Below are 20,672 nucleotides of genomic sequence, written 5' to 3'. Positions count from 1 at the left end.
TGGAATGGCAGGAGTTATGGATGGGCAGCTCCTTCTGAAGACAGACAAGTGGAGAAAACATGCTGAGAATTGTATTTAACCCACCACCTTCCTCAAGGAAAATATGAGTAAGTTCAGCAAGGAAAACGTGGTGGTACCTGGTGAGCAACCTCATCCTCCAACACTGCACTCGCAGTGGGACCAGGAGGAAAGACACAGGTGGAACCTGATATTAATCTACACCCAAGTGTAGATTAATCTACACCCAATCCACCAACCACACCAAGAGGGTCAATGCTTAGGCTTCAAACTGGTTTCAATTTTGGAATCTGAGGGAAGCACTGCAAGTTTTGAGCTTGCAGTTACAAAACGAGTTTTGAGTCGTTATTTCTGATCATCTTAATGACACCAGATTGTGCCAGTGGTTTAGGTCCACGTATCCTGACTCTACCAGATCCATGTTCTCCTGATCCTGAAGCGCCATCCTCCTAAAAACTTCCTTCTCAACGTGAAATGCATTTGTTCTGTGCCTGGTTTCATGGTGCTGGTGTGGATCTGGTGCTTGGCTTGTCCTTCAACCAGAGCGTGGTCCAATTATTCCAGCAGCACAAACAGAGGAATCATTTCATCTGCTGCTGCCAACAGGCAAGGAAAGCTGTCAGGCAGCAACACCAACTCGACTGACACGTTGTGGGTGGACAAAAATAGGAACAGTGAGTGGATCACTGACCTGCAGCAAAGGTCTTTGACTTGGATTGCCAGGAGGGCTCTGAGTGTCTGGACAACCGTCACAACTGTTACTCAGCTGTTTAGCTGCAGATATTACACTGAGAAACCACTGCCAATGACCAGAGCCCGACTGTGCCAAAAAAAGGGGAGGCAGAGGATGCTGGAGAGTCCTGCATCTTCCCCTGGGAACTAACTCGCAGTGGGACCAAGAAAGGGAAGGAAGAAAGGGAAGATTCAAGCCCTCCAGCTCATTCTTGGAGTTTGTTTAGCTCCAGGTGACGTAGTGTAGAGCACAGGTGATAGGTTAGGACACCTGACCTAATTCCAAGACTGGTCTCAGCCACATGGGCATCCTGACTGCAGCTGCTGGGGTTGGGAACACTGGGAGTTGGGTCAAACCCATTGGGCAAGATTTTTAGCCCCACCACTATTGGTAGATATTCATGGAATTACAAGAACATGCCAATGGCACCTAAAGCCACGGTTCTGATGAGACTGTATTATCTGCCTGTGGAATGGGAGGAGAGCCAGGACATCTCACAGCAACATCCAGCATGAAATCACAGCCTCCACGGACCACCCTCCACTGTCAATCCCATCAGCTACACAGCCAACTCCAAAGAGATGGGACAGGCCCTCAGGAACAACCAACCACAAGGACTAAAACAAACTTCCATCATCCTGCAAAGCCTGTTTCACACGTCAAAGAGCTGCAACGGGAGTTCACAGACACTGAGCCCCTTAATCCAGAGCAGAAAAGCTGTCAGCCAGAACCAGACAGCAGCTAAATCCAGGATGTTTCTAATCCTGATCTCGGCACTGTCCAGGAGCACCTGGTGGTGGGGAGAGGGGCAGACTTTCTGCTGGCCAGCCCTCGCCGGTGGCATTCCCCGATGGCCCAACTCTGTCGCGAGGAATGACATTTTCTACATACGCACAGGAACAACTGAGCTGGGGTGGCCATTCCTAGAATGCACAACTGGCTGGGGCTGCATTTGCCTGGGAAACTGGAGACCCAGGTCCCCCATCCCAGCCCCAAGCCCGCATCCAATCACACAGACAATAACAAGGCTCGAAGGCTATTTCTGGCCTTACAGTATGTCCCCCTCGGAGGTTGGTGCAGTGAAACCCTGATCCTGAGCACCTGTGCTGGCCAATCTGAGGGATTTTCATGTTTGGGCAACTCTAGGTGCAGCCAAGCAGATCATGGGAGAAGGTGAAAAGCCCCTTCCTCTCCCTCTCCCCTTGCTGGGACGACCCAGCAATTGCAGACACTTTGTCCTTTACATCAGTCGTAGAATACCCTGAGTTGGAAGGGACCCACAAGGATCACTGAGTCCAAATCCTGGCCCTGCACAGGACAACCCCAAAAATCACACCATGTGCTCATGAGTATTGTCCAAATGTTTCCTGAACTCTGGCAGTCCTGCAGGGGGGCCCCTGGGCAGGAGGGTAAAGCCTCGTGGGAAGAGCAAGGTGTAGAGGGCAGGAAGTCCTCCAGCAGAGGGGATAAGGATGGCAAAGGAAAAAGGGATTTGACACCCAAGCACTGTCACCTGCAAACACATCAGCTCTGGGTGACATGGAAGGTTTCTGCCAGAAAACAAAGCTGAAGGGTCTGAGGTCAGTCAGAAATTCATCCGTCCACCCTGGTCCCCTGCCAGGTTCTCCAGCCAGCGTTAAAGAAACCTGGCCATGGAAATGCTCTTCTGTCCATGTTCTGCTGAACTGCTCAAGAAAAGTGTCCCCCAACCTGTGTTGCAGTAGCATAAATCCCTTCCTCTGTGTCCTACCTCATGTAAGCCTGAAGAACCCGTCTTTCCATCCCTCTTTCTAGTGTAAGCCCTGTCTTCCTTGTGGAAAACCAGTAACCCTTATCCTCACTTCCTACTTCCTAGACCTGGGCAGCCCCATTCCTCCCCCTCTGCTCCCTCTCCATCATTTCTCACAGCTCTCAAAGCACAGCGACAAAACGAGGGCACAGCCCCACGAGTGAGACCTCACCCTTCCAGAAGGAGGATCCCTCCATGCATTTTGCATCCCACACCCCGAAGGCAGCCCCTTTATCGCTCCCCCCACCTCCAGACCCCGAGCGGCCTCCAACGCACCTTCATGCCCACCAGGTTGTTGTGGAAGTCCACCCGGGCTCGCAGGTCCTTGTTGGGCTTCCTCCCCAGGAACTCCTTGACGAACTTGTTGCTGTACTTGAGGTTGTCCCCGCAGCCCCCCCACTGCCAGGCCTCCCTGTTCTCCAGGTCGGGCGCCTCGTCGCAGGTGCAGCGCTCCATGCGGCCCGCGCTGCACGCCTTGGCCATGGCGTGGGTCAGCCCCGCCGAGGAGATGGCGTACAGGAAGGCTGTCTCCTTGAAACCTGCAGCGGGGAGGAGAGAAAAGCTTTAGCTGCGGATGGAGGAAAGGTTAGAGAAAGGAAAAAAAATAGCAGTAGGATGCTGAGGGAAAACTTGTGGTGAGAAGAGCTTGAGTTGTGTCACGGAATCACGGGGTGGGACCGCAGCGGGGCATCTGGGCCCACCTCCCTGCTCGAGGAGGGTCATCCCACAGCACATGGCGCAGGATTGTGTCCGGATGGCTCTGGAATGTCTCCAGTGAGGGAGGCTCCACGCCCTCTCTGGACGACCTCTTCCAGCGCTCGGTCACTGCACAGGAAAGAAGTTCTTCCTCGTGTCCAGGTGGAACGTCCTGGGCATCAGTTTGGAGATGATCTTTAAGGTCCCTTCCAACCCAAACCATTCTGGGATTCTATGAGTCTGTGAAAGGTGTTTTTTAAGGACAGCACTTGGTTCTGGATTTCTGCAGTTTTGACTCACTCAGAGCTCCCATCTCATCAAATGATATCATCCTTTTCCATGCACTGAGGAAGGAGGAAATTCAGCCCATGAAGTCTGTTCTCAGCCTGTGAGGCATCAGTTTCTGCCCATTGCTTCTTGTCCTGTTGTTTGGCACCACTGAGAAGAGCCTGGTCCATCCTGTGACACCCTCAAAGCACGTCAAGCTCAACATGCATCACTGATGGTGAAGAGGACACAGAGGGGGCAAGGAATGTGTGGAGGTGGCAAAAGCAAGAATTAAAGGATGTGAATAAAGTCTCTGTGGTTGTCACTCTGTGCACAGTCTGTGCCTGGCAACAGAGCTGAGCAGGAGTTGTACCATCCCTGGAAGTGTCCAAGGCCAGGCTGGACAGGGCTTGGAGCAACCTGGGATAGTGGAAAGTGTCCCTGCCCTCGGAAGGGAGTTGGAGTGAGATGCTCTTTAAAGTCCCCTCAAAGCCAAACCACTCCATGATTCCATGAAGGGTTGGACAGGCCATGGAGGTATCATGGGATAGCAAATTCTGCTACTAAGGGGACACCAAAGGGCAGGAACCCATCACAGATTCCAGTGTGATACCCGGGGCAGGAACCACGAGTGCTCCTTGTTCTTCCCTTTCTCCCTGAAAAAAAGTCATTGGGTCCTACTCCAGTCCAACAGAATTACCAGAAGGCACCTGAGGGCTGGGACCCCAACACAGCACCTCACTTGAGTGCCTCAAAAAGCAGTTTACATCTCAAACCTTCCCTGCACAACCCCCTTCTTTACACCCCCACACTCACCTGCAGGGATGTGACAGCATCCACTCCCCTCACCAGTTTAAGTGACACTCAGAGAGCCCCAGGATTTCAATCCAAACCGCAAAAGCCAGAAATAAAAAGCAAACATGGCAGTATTTATAGCTGCCCATTCTCCGGCCATGGAAGCCGTAAACGACTGCATATTTGAGATGCAATTCCAGCCCAGCTTTGGATGGGGCTCAAGAAATCCCCCACTCAAAAATAACACAAGTGGCTGGTGCCAGTAGTGGATATATCTGTGAGCTGGTGTGTCAACCGAGGACATGCAGAGACACTGCCAGGTCGTTTTTGGAACTGTTCCTTGAGAGGTCCATGATAGTCCAAGCTCATGGGGCACTTCCTGGCCCACTCCCAGAGCCTGCCTTCCCAAAACACTCCCAGGTGCACAAGGACTGATGAAAATCCAGCCCAGGGGACTGAGGTTTGGTCCTCCCAAGGGTTCTGACTCAAACCAGACTGTGGCAGGAATTATCCAACCGTTCTACTGCTCACCTGGAAAAGAGGAGCAGGAACCTTTTCCTCACTTGAAGGAAAGTTAAAATAAAAAAGGCTCAACTCCACACTCACTGAGGACATTTTAAGGACTAGTCAGGGCTGGGAAGCCAAATTCAGAGTTTTTGCATCTGTTTTCCCCCCGAAGTTAGACCACATCCTCTGACACCACAGAAACATCTCCAGCATTGCAAACACTCTCAATGGGAACTGCTGGGAGAATCCTTTATTTTAATTCACCAAAACCTCATGGATTCTGAACTCCTCTGGGTAGCAAACGCCTTCTAAGCAGCTTTCACCCTTTGTAGGGTATTTTTTCTAGGTTACACCCTAGGTCAGCCTGCTCACATGCCTGCCAGAGGGATGCCATTGCTAAAGACAGATGTTCCCAAGCCTCTGTCCTCCTGGACTGTAGAACTGGCTTCTTGCCACTGTGCTACAAAATGAAGAGTTCCCAGCGTGCTGAGAGAGTCCTGAATGGAAAAGGGTGTGTGAATTCTCCTCTGAAGATCTGAGAGACTGCAATCATGACATAATTTGGGTTAAAAGGGACCTTTAAGTCCATCTTGCTCTAATCCCTGTGCCACAGGCAGGGACATCTTTTTCTAGACCAGGTTGCTCCAAACACCATCCAACCTGGCCTTGGGCACTTAAGCCCCAGCAAACTGCCTGGATGTGGTTTGGTTTATTAGCCCAGATGCACAACCTGCCTGAAGAGCTCCTGACTGGAAGCACTGGATTCCCAGCGGGTGTGAAAACTCACCTGTGCCACCACAACAGAAATCCAGGAGAAACGGTTCATCTGCCAGGTTCTCCCCTTCCATCAACCTCCACCCATCAGCTTGGGCTCTACCCTTCCCATTCTCCATCCCTGGAAGCTCCACAGATTCCCAGTGCCCATCTCATCGCCGCGGGCATCGTCCCACCCACACGGGCAGCTCTTCCAACCGAACTCCACGTGACATTTGGCTCTGGCCAGCCCCAAAGCCATCTCTGCCACGCACTGTTTGATTGCACCAAGATATTCTGTAACAAGATAATGAGCTTCAAATCAATGCAGGCATTCTAACCCCCGCAGCACTGACAGCCTGCAGGCCGCAGCTATCCAGTTTCAGCCATTTCCAAAATTGTTTGCGAGGATCCAAAGAGGATAACAAGTCCCTCAAACAATCCCCTGTTATTTTAAGAAACGGGCTGCATCAGCCCAAGCTGCAAACCCAGCAGCCAGGCTCTTCTGGTGACCAAGTTTAAAACTTTCTCCCTCCGCTCTTAAGTGAAAAAAGTGGTTCGATTTTTGGTTTTTGGGGTTGTTTTTTTTTCCCCCCCTTTTTCTTTACTCCTTAAGAAGCTGCTCCTGGAGGAGAGGAAACAAGCCCACCCCCGAATAGCTGTGTCTGAGAGGGTGATACATGTGCCTCTTTGCCCTGGGGTATCACTCGCTGCAACGCTGAACCAGGAACCAGCAGCTCCTGGAGAGGAGGAGAAAGATTTACAGGGCAGGGTGTTGCTCCATGGAACAGCACCTGAAGGATTTACAGCGCTGGTGGAGGGCAGAGATGGTGCAGGGACATAAAACACGGCAGAATGAGACAGCAGGCAGAGCCCTGCAGCCCTCAGGGCTGTCATTTATTACCCGGGTCCCTGACAAGGGGTGGGACCAGGGGGGTCCCGACGGTGTTTTGAGGCAGCTCAACTTGGGGCTGCTCCTCGTCCAGGGCTGCCCAGGGGACAGGCCCGTCTGAAGGAACAAGCTGTGGCCTCCAGGTGTCAGCATGAGAAAGTGCTTGGCTTTCCCAAGGCACCACTAATCCAGGGACTCCTCTGGCATGCGGGGATATTTTTAAACGTCTTGCAGCTCTCTGGCTCTTGGACCTCTTGGGTTTCATAAGGACTTTCCTTGTTTCCACCACTCAGTGACAGTGCATTAGTTAAGCCCTGGCGCTTCTGAATTACTCCTCCTCACTAATTAGCGAGGGAGGGAGCCCTGCAAACCTCTGCTCTTGTCTTTAAAGACATCAGCCCCCGGGTTTCCAGGTCCAGGTCCATCTCTGAGTGTGGGACTTTCTGGAAGTCACTAAACCCCTCCTTTTTTGCCTGTAAAATGGTCCTGCTGCATTTTAGCTGCAAGCTGGAAATAACAACGGGATTTACTGGGAGGGTGGGGGAAACTGGACTGTGTGAGACAGCACAAAGGAAGGAGGTAGAAGTACCACCTGATCCTCCAATATTCAGATGGTCACCTCCATCTGAACTGCTGGGAAGAGATGTGGGAATTACCCTCCACACACAACCAGGAGCTTTTCCCTGGGTAGGGCAGTAACAGAACACAAATATTCACAGGCTTTTTGCCCCGTGCTATGATGGGGCTCCCCTTGCCCTCTCCCCAACAGGACAGCACAGAACAGCCTGGTTGGCCTTGTTTCCCTTAAGAAGGCATTTTCTCAACTCCTTTCCTGGAAGAGTGCCATAATATATAGGAAAAAAATAAAAAGGGGAGGGTGGAAAAGAAGAGGGGGAGAAAAGAAAGAAGGGGGAGAGAAGAAGAGGTGGGAAAAGAGGGGGGAAAAGAAGGAGAGAAAAGAAGAAGGGGGGAAAAGAAGAAGAGGGGGAACAAGAAAGGGGTGAAAAAGAAGGAGGGAGGAAAAAAGAAGGGGGAAAAAAGAAGGGGAGGAAAAAGGGAGGAAAAAAAGAAGGGAAAAAAAGAAGGGGGAAAAAAAGAAGGGGGGAAAAGCAGGGGAAAAAGAAGAAGGGGGAAAAGCAGGGGAAGAAGAAGAAGGGGGAAAAGAAGAAGGGGGAAAAGAAGGAGGGAAAAGAAGAAGAGGGGGAACAAGGAAGGGGTGAAGAAGAAGAAGGGGGAAAAAAGAAGGGGGGGAAAAAGAAGGGGGGAAGAAAGGGGAGGGAAGAAGAAGAGGGGGGGAAATGAAGAAGAGGAGAAGAGAGGGGGGAAATAAATAGGAAGGAAAAATCAGGAGAAAACCAGGGAAAAATTAGGGAGAAAATCAGGAAAAAATCAGGAGGAAATTAGGGGAAAAATCCGGGAAAAATTAGGGGGGAAAAGAGGGGACAGCTCTGGGAGTTTCAAAACCTTCCTCTCCAGCAAGAGCTCAACTTCCAGCAGAAACGAGGAGCAAACTGGATGAAGACACACACAAACACACAGACATCTCCAGCCTCCAAGGACAGGAGCTTCCAGCGGGAAGCAAGGCGGGAGAAGCACATAAATTACGGCCATCAGCCCATAAATTACCCCCATTAGCACATCCTTCGCCCCGCTGGGCACTGCCACGGCTGAGCTGGAGCCTCCTGAGAGCTCTTTTTTGGACCTCTGTGTCCAGCTCTGGGCCCTCAGCTCAGGAAGGACATGGAGGGGCTGGAGCAGGTCCAGGGAAGAGCAACAAGGCTGGGGAAGGGACTGGAGCACAAGTGCTGTGAGGAGAGGCTGAGGGAGCTGGGGGGGCTCAGCCTGGAAAAGAGGAGGCTCAGGGGAGACCTCCTCACTCTCTGCAACTCCCTGACAGGAGGGGGGAGCCAGGGGGGGGTTGGTCTCTTTTCCCAGGCAACTCTCAGCAAGACAAGAGGGCTGGGTCTGCAGCTGTGCCAGGGGAGGGTTAGGTTGGACATTAGGAAGAATTTCTTTGCAGAGAGGGTGCTCAGCCATTGGAATGGGCTGCCCAGGGAAGTGGTGGATTCTCCATCCCTGGAGATTTTTAAGATGAGACTGGATGTGGCATCAGTGCCCTGGGCTGGGAACCACAGCGGGGTTGGATCAAGGGTTGGACTGGATGATCTCGGAGGTCCCTTCCAACCCAGCTGATTCTCTGATTCTCTGGGGAGGTGGGGACGCCCCAGCGGTGCAGGGCACACCAGGACGCCAGGGGAGGGGATGGATGCAAGGGGGTGGCACCACCCCAAATCTCTGCCCGCCCTACTGACCTCTCTTGAGCAGGCTGGCCCGGTAGCGGCCCTCCAGGGTGCAGTTCCAGCGCTCGAAGCGGAACTGGTACTGGCACTCCAGGGCGCTCATGCTGATGGCCTCCACCAGGGTCTCGGCCACGCCCGGGTCCCGCCGGCACATCCTGCGCTGCTTCTTCTCCAGCTTCAGCCGGTCACACACCTTGTAGTGGGCTTTGACCGCCGCCTCCTCCATCTCCGAGGTCAGAGGGAGGATGGTCAGGGGCTCGTTCCCCGTCAGCCTGCGAGGAAACACAGAGGGGGGGCAAAGCACGGTGAGGGAAGGAATTTTAGGGAGATGTTCTTTCTTCAGGGGAAATTTTAGGGAGAAATTCTTTCTTCAGAGCACGGTGAAGCAACTGGAACAGGTTGGCCAGAGAGGCTGTGGATGCCCCATTGCCTGGAAGTGTCCAAGGCCAGGTTGGATGAGGCTTAGAGCAACCTGGGCTAGTGGAAGGTGTCCCTGCCAACGTGGGTTGGATCTCAGTGGTCTTTAAGGTGCTTCCAACCCAAATCATTCTGTGATTCTATGAAATACAGCCTGTGGGATCAGGATCCTGTGGCTGAGCACCCATGTGGACTTGATGTCTGGGCACAGAGTGCTTTTAAAGCAAAGCTCCCCTCAGTGTGTGTGCAGGGTGGGAGCAGGAGAAAGGTGAAAAGCAGTATTAGGATTTAGGTTCCCTACCAGCTCTCACAGACATAATGGACATTATGTTTGGACATAAAGCCTTGGCCATCTTCACTGTAGGTCTGTGTTTAAAACCGAAATTGGAAAGCAATAATCAAAGGTTCCCAACTGCACGAACTCGGGAAAACAGCAAAAATACACGAGCTCTGCAGTCACTGTCCTGTGCATAAAGAAAAAAATCATTTTGGCACATGAAGCAGAGCCAGAAACCACCTTGGGAAGGGGCAGAGGATGGTGTGTCCCACCAAACCCCAAGAGACACCCTGAGAAAGCACATAAAGCCTCCCTGCCCTCAGCAGAAGAGATCCTGACATAAAACCCAGTGAGCCACAGCCTGAGGTTGGAGAGCAGGATACACTTTCCAGGAGATACTGCCAAGAGCTTTTACAAGACAGAACGAGCTCAAAACCTAAAAAAAAAATGCCCTGAAGAAGTTCATGTCCCGTTGCCCCCTCCCCTCCCTTCTCCCAGCACGAGGTCCTGACTGGTACAATGTGCCACAAAAGCCCAGCGAACTGTTCCCGGTGTCAAGTGACGGAGCTGCTGGAAAAGGACCAGCCTGGCATCGGCCCCGGGGAGCAGAGAGGCTGCAGGAACATCTGCTGGGCTCAGGAATGGTTTGTTGGCCAGGCTGGCTGTACCCCACTCTCCTGGCTCTGCCCTGCTCCGGCCAGGTGCCAGTCCAGGCAGTCAATGGGAATCACCAGGCAGGGCTTCGGAGGACCTGGACACACAATCCCCAGGCAAAAAGGAAGAATGGCTTAAATCTGGAATTCCAGGATTGCTGGAACATTGCAATCCCGAGCAGGGGAGCATGGGGATGGATCACAGGCTTGGACATCTCCGTTGCTGCGGGACCACCAGGGAAAACGGGGAGGGGAGCTCACACTCACCCCCTTTGCTGGATGCTGATGGATCCTGGAAACTCTTTATCTTTAAATTCCCACTGTCCCACAGGAGCAGTGCTTTCTTGTTTTTAATTCTCTCTAATCAGTGGGATGCATCCTGCCAGGAGCACAGTTGCCAAGGGCAGGCAGCTTGGATGCTTTAACTCCCAAACTTTGGTGCACAAAGGGCATAAAATCCCGCCCTGGGTCGCAGCCAGCAGCAGCCAGGACAGATCCAATCATTCCTGATGCACTGATGAGGTGATTTAACATCAGATATCTGAGGGAGGGGGGGAAAAAATAGCTGAGCTGGGATTTTTAGGAGAACAAAGACGGGCAGGGAGATGTTCTCCTTCAGTTACCTTCAAAAGTATTAAGATCTCCAGAAAGAACCTGCACTGATAAAAATTCATTGGGAACATGGAAAACTGGTGCAAACCAGGGTAAATTTGCCAAAAAAAAAAAAAAATTCCCCCAAATTTGAGAAAAAACAATCTAAAAGACCAAACAGGAAGCTCCACTTGAGGCACAAATGTTAACCCTTTCATTTTTGGTCTGTCTCAACTGCGACAGAGTGGGGACTTGGTCTCATCTGCTCTCCAAGGAGAGGGGACATCACCCAGCCCTGGTGCCTCGTTAGCAGGAGCTCCCAGAAGGTTCATTTACGAGAAAGGTGCCTTAGTCTGAGCTTCAGGAATCTCCAGGACATTCATTCCTGGCCTTGATGATACTCTGAAGGTTCACTCCTGCGAGCTTTCGTGGTTGGCACAAGAGACCCCTCAGCTGGCAAAGGAGAGAGAGGGAGGCAAAGCATTTTTGACAGCTCCCCTTTCCCATTTTACCTTTCCCTCTGAGCAGGTGCTGTTCAGCTAAATGGCCTGGAAAACACGTGTTCTAAGTATCATAGCTATTGGAGCAAGGAGGGACGCAGGAATCCATCCCACAGCCCTGATTTCTGCAGAGCAACTGGTGGTTTTCAACTCCCTCCCCACCTTCCCCCTGAGATGCTCAGCTTCGGGATGCTTCAAATTACAGTTTCCAACAGATCAGCCCCCCAAAACTTGCTGATAGCACAGCCCAGTCACGTGGATCTCCAGCAAAAGTCACCTAAGTACGATCAAAATGAAGATTCAGGGGTAGGAGAAGGTAGGAAACGGGATTTATGGTGCTGCACAGTGGCACAGCACTTCTGGAGCAAGTGGAAGAACAAGCCATGCAACGTATGGAATGAGCCTGGATTAGTGCTCAAGAGCACCCCTAGAACAAGACAAGGAGTAAATTCGGGGGGGGAAAAAGGGCTTTTCTCAGTCAACAAGCAATGAAACTCTTCCAGGTGAAGAATTACCCTGAGTAGAAGCCACACACACGAACCCACAGGCGTTTTCCCTCCCCAGCACTGGATGGGTGCCCGGGGAGCGATGTGGCGGCCTCGGCTCTCTGCATACACATTCCAGAAGCCCGGGAAAAGGGGTGAGGTGGCACTTCCCCGAGCATGGCATCAATAACAGAGCGCGGGCAGAGCCAGGGAGCTCCACCTGACACGCTGCACAGAACCTCCATAATCCCATAAAGCCCTTTTATGCAACCCCAGGGCTGAGCGAGGTCCTGTGAGGCAACCGTGTCAGTCGGACGCTTTCTCAGCTCCTCACAAAGGCCAAGCTGTTCTTTCCAAGGAAATATCTCAGGGGAGGGTGTGCTTTTTGTTTTTTACAACCCCAGTCCCCCAACTGTTACGATTAAACTGCCAGCCAGGGCTCTGGGACTGCGTGACTTTGCATCGAGAGGGGGCTGAGTGTGAGGTGAAGTGGACACACCTTCTAGAGCCCGTGGCAGGGGGGTTGGAACGGGGTGATCTTTAAGGCCCCCTTCCACCCAAACCATTCTAAACTGGATTTTAACGTTCTACAAGATGGTGTGTTTGACCACTGGGAACCTGGAGAGAGACCAAACAGCTCATTCATTGCACACAGCCCAGGAAGCTCTGACTCTCTGCAAGTTTACCCTGGTCTCTCTGAGAGCAACATGAACCCACAAAGCCAGGACACTCAGCATAATTCAAGCTTTGGCCTAATCTTTCCTGGCTTTTTCCTCACCCTTGCACCATCCAGATCTCAGGAAGGACCTGCCTGACCTGTGCCATCCCCACCACGCTGAAAGGAACCTTTGTGACATCATTTGCACTAATCCCCTTCCATTCCATCTATCCTACTTTCAAGCCTGGCATCCAGAAGGTTCCTTATCACCTGCTGGAATAACCAGACCCATCCAGTTTGCACACACGCTGCCTGGTGGCATTTGGCTCCTTCACTTGGGAACTTCCATCCCAAATTGCTCTGTTTGCCCGGAGTTCGGTCTCCAGGACTTGGGAGAGATCCCAAACACAGCCCAGCTCACCCTGAGAGCTGTGCAGCCAAGTTTTTATCTGTGGCACCCTGGAATTATTCCCCCCAGACACGCAATCCAAGGCCAGGCCCTGCTTTCAGCTCATCTCAGAAGCCAAGGGTTTTTATTGCCCCGTCAGCTCACACCTCCAGCGGCCTCCCTGGATTTTCCCTTGCTTAAGTGGGGACTTTCCTGCTGGGAATTTAAAAGGGGGGGTGAGGACACACAGAATTAAGGCACCCACACAGACCTGGGGGGTGGGTGCTCTCTCATTTTTGGGGAGTTTCCTTTCCATGGGCCACTGGAGGCACAGGCCAAGGTGAGCTGCTTTCCTGCAAGGAAAAGCCTCTGCTATTCCCACCTGGAATGCCAGGCCTGCTGAAATATCACATTCCTGTCCCAGCACTTCCTCCTGCTGGGAGATTTATCTCTGGCACATCTGCACAGTGGCTCAATTGCTTCTGTTTTCACTTCCTATGTGACTGCTTTTCCTGCAGTGTTGCTGCTCTTCCAGCCCTTTTTCCCTTTCTTCCCAACACTCTTTCTTCCTTTTAATAATTAAAAAAAAGCTCCTGGAGAATTGACAACTTCCAGCCTTTTTTCTTCTCTTTCCACCACTGTTTCTTCCCTTTAATAACTAAAAGAAACTCTTGGAAAATTGACAACTTCCAGCCCTTTTTCTTCTATTTCCACTACTGTTTCTTCCTTTTGATAATTAAAAAAAAAGCTCCTGGAAAATTGACAACTTCCAGCCCTTTTTATTCTTTTCCCACCAAGATTTCTTCCTTTTAATGATTAAAAAAAAGCTCCTGGAAAATGGACAACTTGAACATTAACCTTCACTACAACACCTAAATTAATGATTCCACAACTCAGTCAGATTGACTTATGCTGGACACCAGGACTAGATTATTATTATTATTATTTTTCACATCCAACAGCCTTCAGCTGCCTCCTCTCTCTCCCACCACCAAACTCCCACGCTGTGAGGAAGCTTCTAAAAAATTATTTACCAAAATCATTAAAGCCAACTGAATATCTGAAGTACAAAAAGCCCGAAATCCAAGAAAATAATCCGAATTTCACGGTGAGCGATCAAGATTTGATGTTTGGAGCAAGAGTTGGCCAGTGAAGGATCAACCACCTCATTCTGCACTGTGTTGTTTGGTTTTTTAAATGTTTAGAGGTTCAAGTGTCACCATTTTGCTCACACTCAACGTCCTCTGGAGGAAACCATCTCAAAAACATTCACCAGCCTCATTTCTGCTCTTCCCAGAGCTGTCAAAAGCACTGGTAGACCCCCAAAATCACTTCATATCACAGAAAGTTTTCTCTTTTCTACTAAATAATTAATTCTCTATTTTCTTTCCACCCCTCAAAGTCAGAACTAATTTTTTTTTACGTGTCATTGACCTCAAAATTCAGGCATTTGTGTCTATTCCACAAAACCTGGAGCCACTCAGGCTGGCTTCAAAATTCTCTGCCATTCTCTGAGCTACAAAGCCAAAGGTTTCCTACCCTGGCTGATTTATACACGCTAAAAAAAAAATCACATATTTCCTTAAATATTTACATAAAAATAAGGTTATGGGTTCTCCAAAGCTCAGCAGGGATTTCTTGGCTTCCACAATGACATCTCAGCCCCCTCACAAAGGTGGTTCTGTTGGAGTTCTCCACTCCAAGCCCAACCTTTCCTTGGTGTAATTTTCCCACCCATCTCCTCTGGTAGATGCTGGGACATCGTGGGGGTCAAAGGAACTGGCAGGAGGAGAAGTCTGAGGAAATCCAGAGCAGCCAGGGCTTTACCAGGCAGAGGTGAACAGCCAACATTCCACCCAGAAATCAAACCCAGCTTGGCTAAAACTCATCTAATCCTGGCCCTTTCCAAGGCTTTGGATCATCCCCAGATCCTCACACTTGTGACAGTTCTCTTCCTTCAAGGTCATTGCCAACCAGCTCCTCTCTGGGCTCCCCTCTCCTTCTGGATCTCCACGTCCTTCTCCATCAACAATGAAGAATTTTTGGAGGCCCTTAAGCAAAGCAACTGCAAACTCAAGCAGCAGAGACAGCTTTTCCCATCACAGTTCTGTCCCAGCTGCTGTTTCGATCCTCACTCTCCTCTCAAGCATCAGGGCAAACACACTCAGAGCCTTGTTTTAGGTGGCAACCCCTCAAAAAGGGGTTTTCTCATGAGTTAAGAGTGACCAAAACTCAGGTGCAGCTTCTGCTTGCACAGACAAGTAACAGCCCCCACCACAGAGACTACTACAACTTTACACACTTCTACCAACTCATAGTAGGGACAACAGGGCCTTACAACCTCACCACAGCCATTCCCTACTCATGCTCCAACAGAGCACGTATCTGATGTGTTTTTCCAGTGGAAGGTGTCCCTTCCCACAGCAGGGGCTTGGAATGAGATCATCTCTAAGGTCCTTCCCAACCCAAACCATTCCATGATAGAGGGAGACGCCTCTGAGTCGGTGGATCAGCCCCTGAGTGGTGGGAATTAGAAGGATAGAGAGGAGAAAAGCTACGGCATGAGGAACTTCCAACCCAACAGATCCCACTCACCAGGGAAGGACACACCAGTCTCCATCATATTCCTAGTGAAACATGCTCAAACAGATTTTTTGGGGTTTTATTTTAGGAGAAAAAGGTGCAGATTCTTGTAGGTGTCAGTCATTCCAGCTTGTTTTCAACCATGCCTGGAGAGATCTATACAGAGGTTTCCTCTGAGCATCTTAGGATGGACAAGAGGACAAGTAAGGACCCTGCTACCCACACCTTCCAGGCTCTTGGGTGCTGGCAAGAGTTATTTCCAGCATCCCAAAAACAAGAAAAAAAAAGGAGAAACAGCAGCTGCTTCTGAACAAAGGAATTTGCTGGTGCAAATCTTCCTTCCCAGCACAGCTTTCCTGAATGCTTCCAGCACTCATGGCAACCACTCTGATCCCAAAGCTCTCCTCAGGCCCAGGTGTTACCACAGAGATGCTGGAGCTTCCCATTTTAGCCTCCACACAGGAGTTGGGAGACTTCCAACTTCTCCCAGGTTGCAGAACAGGGAGGTCCAAGAGGAATTTCCCCAGGCCATTTGTCCTGGATTGAGGACAACCCCCCCCCAAAAAAGGGTTGTCACATCACTTCAGAAGGGATTTTTCTGTGCATGGGGCAAGACAAGGATGGTTTTCTCCCAGATACAGGATGGTTGTTCTACATATAAATAAACCTCCAACAATTTCCTGCCAAAACTTGCCCTCAGCTCCTCCTGTTCAAATTACCAAAAAGTTTGGTACATAATAGATGAGGGCAAATAATTTCCTTCAACTGCAGGAAAAATATCACAGTGAATGAGCAAAGAGCCCCTATGTGGAAGGCTGGAGATGTTCCTGTGATGATACCTTCCTGTATAAGATTTTTGGGATCAATGTGCCACGAGGAACAGCTGGGTGTGCACCACAAGAAAACACTTCAAGCTGCTGCAGCATTTCCCACTCACCCAAAGCAGGAGACCTGCACAGGTTATGAGTTACAGGTATCATAAATTATTACATATTTATAAATGTATTATAAAGTTCCTTCACTGAAAAAAGGAATTGCCTTCCCTCCTGCCTCCCTTCTCCCCAGGGAGGGAGGCACAGTCAGAAAAACCCCACAATGGAGAAAGGAATCAAATTTGGGTCTTTCAGCCCTTGTTGGTGTATCTGAAGCAGGAAGTTGAACTACCTCTCCTTCTTTCCCTTCCTCTCCTCGCAACAAATCTTATTCAGCAAGTTTCTGGTCCATCAGAGCAAAAGACATTTTTTATTTTAGATAAATTGTAGAAGATCCACCAGATTGGAAGGGACACGAGGACAAACAGCAGGAGCAGCTCCACAGGCATTTCCAACATTCCCTCACAATTCCTGCGTGCTGAGCAGTTCCCAGCACCAAACCACCTTCAGAAAACACTGCAGGGTTTTTGAGGAGGGGTTTTTTTACCCAGGGAGGCCGCAGGTAGCTTGGCCCCCAAGACCTAATTCCACTGGAACAATCCCACTGGAACGACCCTTTCCGCCCATGAGGGAGCAGAGGCAGAGGAAGCAGGCAGGGAGGGAAAGGGCTGTTTCCTCTCCCCTTCATCCTCTCAAGAATGAAACAGCAATCAGGGAGATTTAAGAAGGATTTTCAACCCAACTTAAAACCAGCCTGTGCCAGTGGAATGCACGGGCCAGGCGGCAACAGGGGCTTTCACTCCCGATTTAAGAGGGAATTAGCTCTGCCCTTGGCAGCCTGTGCCAGGAATTACCCCCCTGCCAGTGTCCCCCTGCCCAGCTGGACAGTTCCTGGACCCCCACCCCACCACTCACCCCTGCTCCTTATCCAGCCACTGCTTATTTTTATTTAATTTATTTTTTTTTTCAGCCTGACATCATTTCTTTTGGCCTGAATTCCACTGCGCCTTGGGCAACGTGGAGCTGTGAGTTTTGGTGGAGGGAAGCAGCAGTTAAGTGGGAGAAATGTGATGGGAAATGAAGACATAAACCCAGGGAAGAGAAAATAAAAAGTTTGTTTAAACCTCTTTAGCTCCATATGGTCCAAGAGGGAAAAAAAAAAAAAAGAAAAAAAAAAAAGATGTTTTCAGAATATAGGTGGGGTTTTTTTCTGTTGTTTGGGTTTTGGTTTGGGGTTTTTTTAAGTTGCTGAAAATCCTGCCATCCCTGGATCTCAGCTCCCTGCTCCAGCACAAAACAGCTCAGCTCCACTCCTGATGTGGGGTTAGAGTAGTTCATGGCCTCAGGAACACAATGTCATTCTTGGGGTTGTCCTGTGCAGGGCCAGGAGTTGGATTTGATCCTTGTGGGTCCATTCCAACTCAGGATATTCTATGATTTTCATCCAGAATTGGGTCTAACAGTTTTCCATTCCGTGACATGGGGGAAAAAGGGACATTCCTACATCACCCTTATAGAAAATATACATGAGCATCCCTCCCCCTGCCTCCCTTTTGAATATTTTTTGGTGGGACTGAGGACCAGGAGAGGACCACAAACATAATGGATCACAGGACAGAAACAGCAAAAGAATTTATAGCAGATTTTCAAGACAGGAAACAGGCCACAATGTTCAATAGCCTGATTTTCTTGCAATGAAGTCGAGCCACATAAAAACTCTTACATCTACTCCTACCATGAAACCCAAATTCCTAAAAGCCAGAAAGTCATCTGTGCTATAAACCTGCAACAACAGCTTTGCTTTCCTGTTGCAAGCAAAGAAAATCCAAGTTCATGGTCTTAGGAGCTTCCCTTGTCTAGGAAGAGTTGCACGGGCAAAGGATATTTGGAATTTGAAACCTAAAACAAAGAGAACCAGAAAAACTCCAAAAATGTTTGTTTGTTACCTGTGCCTTTTCTTTCTTTTTTTTTTTTTTTTTTTTTGCAATGCTGCTGCTTTATATTTATTCCTTATTTTTTACATCACATCAAAACACCTCCTGTCCATCCCTTCTTGGCGCTCTGCAGATCAAGCCACTGCCATGAAGCCCAACCAAGTCCTGCAGATCTGCTGGAAGCTCTGCAGGGATTACTTTGCTCAGGGTAGTGCAGGGATCAGAACTTTTGATTCAGACCAGGCACGGTGTTGAAAAAATAATAATAATAATAATAAACGTTGGACGAACGGAGCCTTTTTTCCAACCAGCACCTCATTAAACTTCAAGGCTCATCGCCACCGGATGTTGTGAAGCCCGAAATGATGAACAGATTCCAGAAGGGATTAGACAAATTCAGGAAAAGGGAGGGTTCATCCAGATGGGTGATGGAACACGAGGGCTCAGGAAGCCTTTAAAGCCCTGCCTGCCAGGAGCGAGCGGGACACGTCAGGAGCCACATCACTTGTCCCACTTCTCCTTGGATTCCCCAGATGTCCGTGTCTGGCTGGACAAACCACTGATTTGATCCCATATGGGGAGTCCTGAAGGAAGGAATTACCTTCCTGTTGTGTCCTCAGCACCTAAAAAGGCACCTGGAAAAGATGCCCCATGGTTTGGCTGCAGCATTGAACCCAAATGCTCTCCAAACAGCATTTAACCCAACCCAGAGGTGCCCAGCACAAACCACACAGATATTTCTGCAACTGTGGCCATCCAGTACTTAGAGGGGGCTTACAAAACAGAGGGAGAGTGACTTTTTACGTGGAATACTGACAGGACAAGGGGGAACAGTTTTAAAATGAAAGAGAAATTTAGATTAGACGTTCCGGAAAATTCTTGGCTGCGAGGCACCGGCACGGGTTGCCCAGAGAAGTTGTGGATGCCCCATCCCTGGAGGTGTTCAAGGCCAGGTTGGATGGGGCTTGGAGCAACCTCCCAGCAATCCCTCCACGTCCCCAGCGAGCTTCCCACCCACGGCAGGACGTGGGAATGCCTGGCAGGGCCGGCCATGTGTCCGTGTCAGTCTCTCCCGCCGCCCCTGCCAGGGAATGATCCGACTCCATAATGAATCGCCCGTTTGTCTCCCGAACACCTCAGCCAGCCCTTTTGTTCAGTTTGGGAGACAAAAGCCTCGGCAGCAACACAGCAGGCACTATCCAGCAGGATTTGGGCTGCTCCTCTCTCCCTGCCTGTGGGATAAATCCTGTGGGATAAATCCTGCCGTCCCTCCCGAACACTGCCCGCTCTGTTCTCAGGAGCAGAGCTGCCCTTGCCCAGACCACAGCCACTGGCAGCCAGGGAAGAAACTCCTTGTAGCCAACACAGCAGCTTCCCAAGCTGCCTGGAGGTATCCCTGTGCACACACACACACAGTGGAGCAGCAGAACAGCTAAAGAGAAAATAAAAGTTTACTCTGCAACAACACAAATGAAGTGAAACCTTTGAGGGAAACGCAGCAAGTGCAAAGAGCTCCTCGAGTTCACCAGGACAGAAAAACAACTGGAGAATGAGCCTCTTCCTCCTTCCCCTAATTCTACACTCAGGACCTGGAGGTCCCAGCTGGAAGCAGAGACTGGCTCCTAGTCAAACTTCTGGATAAATGACAACCTCTAGAAACAAGCATGTGGATCCAGGGGGGGGTTTCACCTCTCCCTCCCCTCAAAACACGCTCCCCAGCCCCTATTAGATATCGCAGGGAGGTCAGCTCGTGCAGTATTTGGATGGTTGGGCGGGTTGACACATCATCTGAGCTATTTTGGGAGCAGTTTACGGGTCTGCAATTCCTCCCCTGCACAGCAGCGATAGCTTTTCCACTCTAATGTCACATTATCCTCGTGGCAGGTTTCAAAACTAAACAGGTGAAAAAACAAACTTTCAGGGCTCTGGAGAGAGCAGGATGCACCAGAGACAGGGTGGGGATGGGATGGGAGAAGTCTGTCCTCCTCCTGAGCCCCAGCAGAGGTTGTGGGAATGAATTGTGAGCCCAGAGGTTGGTTCCTCACAGAACTCAACAGGAAGATACTCAAAGGCTCTTGCATGGAGGTTGTCCCACGACTAAAGGGGTCTCTTGAATGTCTTTCTGAAGGAGCTTTGCAGTCCCGAGGTTCTACAAGCTTCAAATGAGACTTCAGTGGTTAGAGCTGCAGCAAAACAAAAAAGTTCTGGCCAAGGTTTCAAACTCTTCAGACAAGGACAAGGTGCAGGAGATTATGTTGTTGCTGAAGTCAACCAACCCCACAAACTACTGTCTTCTGCTGCAGATGCAAGGGCACCGTGTGATCCTTCCCTCCCTACCACCCTCAGGGCATTGCTTTTCCCTGGACCCCAAAACACTGCTCACCCACACCACAGTTTGTCCAAACAAGGGGAGAAGGGAAAGAGCCAACAAGGTGAACATCTGCCATGGATCCCCTGCTGGTCCTTCCCCAAGACAGGCCCGGATCCCACAGCACTGCAGGAATGCTGCCACCCTTCCTCAAAGGACTCAAGTTTTGTGGAAGGGGAGCAGATGCTGCCACAGT

General features: G+C 50.3%; 1 protein-coding gene across 1 annotated transcript in view; it reads right to left on the bottom strand.

Annotated features, from left to right (window-relative positions):
* Positions 1 to 20,672, bottom strand: part of WNT9A (Wnt family member 9A) — a 62,715-nt gene that overhangs the window by 15,240 nt on the left and 26,803 nt on the right. The window contains exons 2-3 of the mRNA XM_064639859.1: positions 8,763 to 9,022; positions 2,817 to 3,079 (exon numbers count right to left, since the gene is read on the bottom strand). Of these exons, the coding sequence (XP_064495929.1) occupies positions 2,817 to 3,079; positions 8,763 to 9,022 (523 nt within the window). The remainder of the gene's footprint in view (positions 1 to 2,816; positions 3,080 to 8,762; positions 9,023 to 20,672) is intronic.

This window comes from Pseudopipra pipra, chromosome 1 (assembly GCF_036250125.1).
Source record: "Pseudopipra pipra isolate bDixPip1 chromosome 1, bDixPip1.hap1, whole genome shotgun sequence".
Taxonomy (NCBI): Eukaryota; Metazoa; Chordata; class Aves; order Passeriformes; family Pipridae; genus Pseudopipra; species Pseudopipra pipra.
This window is presented reverse-complemented; position numbering and strand designations above follow the sequence as displayed.